The following is a 2500-nucleotide window of genomic DNA, read 5'->3' on the forward strand; positions in this document are numbered from 1 at the left end:
TATATTATTATATTATATTGTTGTAGTATATATATATATATATATATATATATATATATATATTATATATATGCTATATGTATATAAATGATGTGCACACGCCTATAGCGTGCTGAAATGTGTGGCGTGATCGGTATAACTTGACAGGGTGCATACGTGTAAAACTACCTAATGTTAAATCCGTACCTTATAAGGTACACATAATAACATAAAGTGTTTATGAACACTTTAGGTTATTATGTGTCGCATATTTGTTCAATTAAAAACAAGTAAACTGTAAACTGGCACCTGATTGTAATTTTGCCACGGGCCGCCGCACGTAGATGGTCTGTGGTGAATACGTCTCCATTCGCTGGTTAAGCGCCATTAATAACAAGCCTGCCATCGCAACGAGCAAAACGGTCCTGAAACGAGCGCTGTACAGCTCCATCTCCACTGACTCCTGAAACATAACGACGTATGAGAAGAAAGTTTAATAATAAAACATGCGCAGCTTTTGCTTTTCCATAGATACGCTATGACTTTGTCTTCCTTCTCCTCCTGTCCCCCTTTTCCCCATCCTTTTCTTCCGCCTCCTTCCCCTACACCTCGTGATCCTCCATCTTTCTCTTCCGCTTCCTCATTTTCCTCATCTTTCACCGCCCCTCCTTTCCTTCTTCTCGTCTTCCTTTTCATCAACCACTCCTACCTTCCTTCCCATTCTTCCTATTCCTCTTCCTTCTTCTCCCCCTTCTGCTTCTGCTGCCGCTCTTCCGTTTTTCCCTTCTTCTTTTATTGGGTGAATATCAGGTTGATCATGGAATCTATTCCAACAATACAAGTGCATAACATTGAGCTGAGGGATCACACACGCGCCTGCACGCATATGCCGTAATAATATATTTGCTGTTTCCCATGCAACAACGACACTAGCGCATGATACGCACGCGAGCGCTCTCACATGTGCTCCTTTAGTAATATCTTAGCATTGTGTCGCATTATTTTTCAATATAGGCAAGTCAAGTTCAGATACACATGCGCGGACAATCGCTTAAATGATTCTACGAATAGTCCTCTCATATATAAACGTATAGCGTATAGACACGTGAACACAGTGACAGCAGAGCTAGTGTAATAAGTCCACATATACTCACACCTTTACATTATAGCTCAGCTAATATGTTGTTGTCGCTGGTATTGGCTCGTCCGTCGACTTGCTGCGCAATTTTTAAATTCAAACTATATAAGCAATTAAGACCGCGGCAAACCGCGTCAGCTGAGAGGAGAAGAACTATAACAAGCTCGCATCTGACGGCAGTATTTCTATACTGTTCCTCGTGGTGTTGCTCTGCGACGGAGCCGGCTTAGATATATGTCTGTGATACGAAGCGACAGCTAGTCTACATAAGATAGTGCACTAGTCAATGGTCTAGTCACGCCCTCGTGCATATTCTGGTTTCAAATCATTACTGAATACAGGATTACAGGAATACAGCAATACAGGAATTGCGCTCTGGAGCTGCGGTGACCGTGATCAGTGACGGATGGTGAGAGAGAGCGTGACCTGAGTCCTCTCATGCGAGATACGTGGCGACAGCATGCGTCTATGTAGTGCACATGATGCCGACGTCTATGTAGTGCACATGATGCCGACGTCTATGTAGTGCACATGATGCCGACGTCTATGTAGTGCACATGATGCCGACGTCTATGTAGTGCATAGTGAAGACGACGTCTATGTAGTGCACATGATGCCGACGTCTATGTAGTGCACATTCGACATGAATAGCACTGGTACTCGCATTCTCCCTCTGCGGCTTTTTTTTTTAAGTTTTTTAACAAACGATGGGAAATCAATAATGTATATTGGGTAAATCAATATGTGGGTATCAATATTCAAATATCACAGGTATTCAATATGGGCGGACCATATGACGCCAAACAATATGCTCCAGTTCGGTAGCACTGAAAGGAATTAATTTGTAACTATTAATATTGAAGTAGTACAGCAAATCTTAGACTAATATTAATTTTCCTTGGAAAATTGAAGTAATTAATTTCGCAATTGTAAAATCTGGGCAGCGTAACTTATATACTAGTACTACCCTACTTCCAAGTTCTGAGTACTAGCAACTAATTATCATATTTGATTAGTGGATTTACTCATGCTCGTTGAGTTAGAATTAAATTTTGTGATTAAGCTTAATCATGAATTAAAGTAACATTACGCTTCGTGAAAGCAGTCACTCAAATTAAGTAGCGGGAAGTTAATCATGGATTAGTGTTTAATATCAGGGATTCAATAGCTTTAAAGTAATTTGATATAAATATATTGTTAATTTGGATATGTTAATTTAATTATTATAATATGATAAATATAAATAATTTTTTAATGTATCATATTTAAAATTATTTGAATATGTGTATATATTTATGATATTTATTGATTGATTTGTTTATTGATTATGAATATTTATATAATTTTTTGAAGTATTGTATATGTGGTGGTGAGTATATCATA

The 2500-nt window shown here is 38.5% G+C and overlaps 1 protein-coding gene across 1 annotated transcript in view; it reads right to left on the minus strand.

Moving 5' to 3' along the window:
• LOC106818518 overlaps positions 1–700 on the minus strand; it is a 2574-nt gene extending 1874 nt beyond the window's left edge. Inside the window, exons 1-2 of the mRNA XM_014823218.1 lie at positions 689–700; positions 289–442 (exon numbers count right to left, since the gene is read on the minus strand). Coding sequence (XP_014678704.1) covers positions 289–442; positions 689–700 — 166 coding nt within the window. The remainder of the gene's footprint in view (positions 1–288; positions 443–688) is intronic.
• Positions 701–2500: the final 1800 nt, after the last annotated feature.

Source organism: Priapulus caudatus, unplaced genomic scaffold (assembly GCF_000485595.1).
Source record: "Priapulus caudatus unplaced genomic scaffold, Priapulus_caudatus-5.0.1 Scaffold2300, whole genome shotgun sequence".
Taxonomy (NCBI): Eukaryota; Metazoa; Priapulida; class Priapulimorpha; order Priapulimorphida; family Priapulidae; genus Priapulus; species Priapulus caudatus.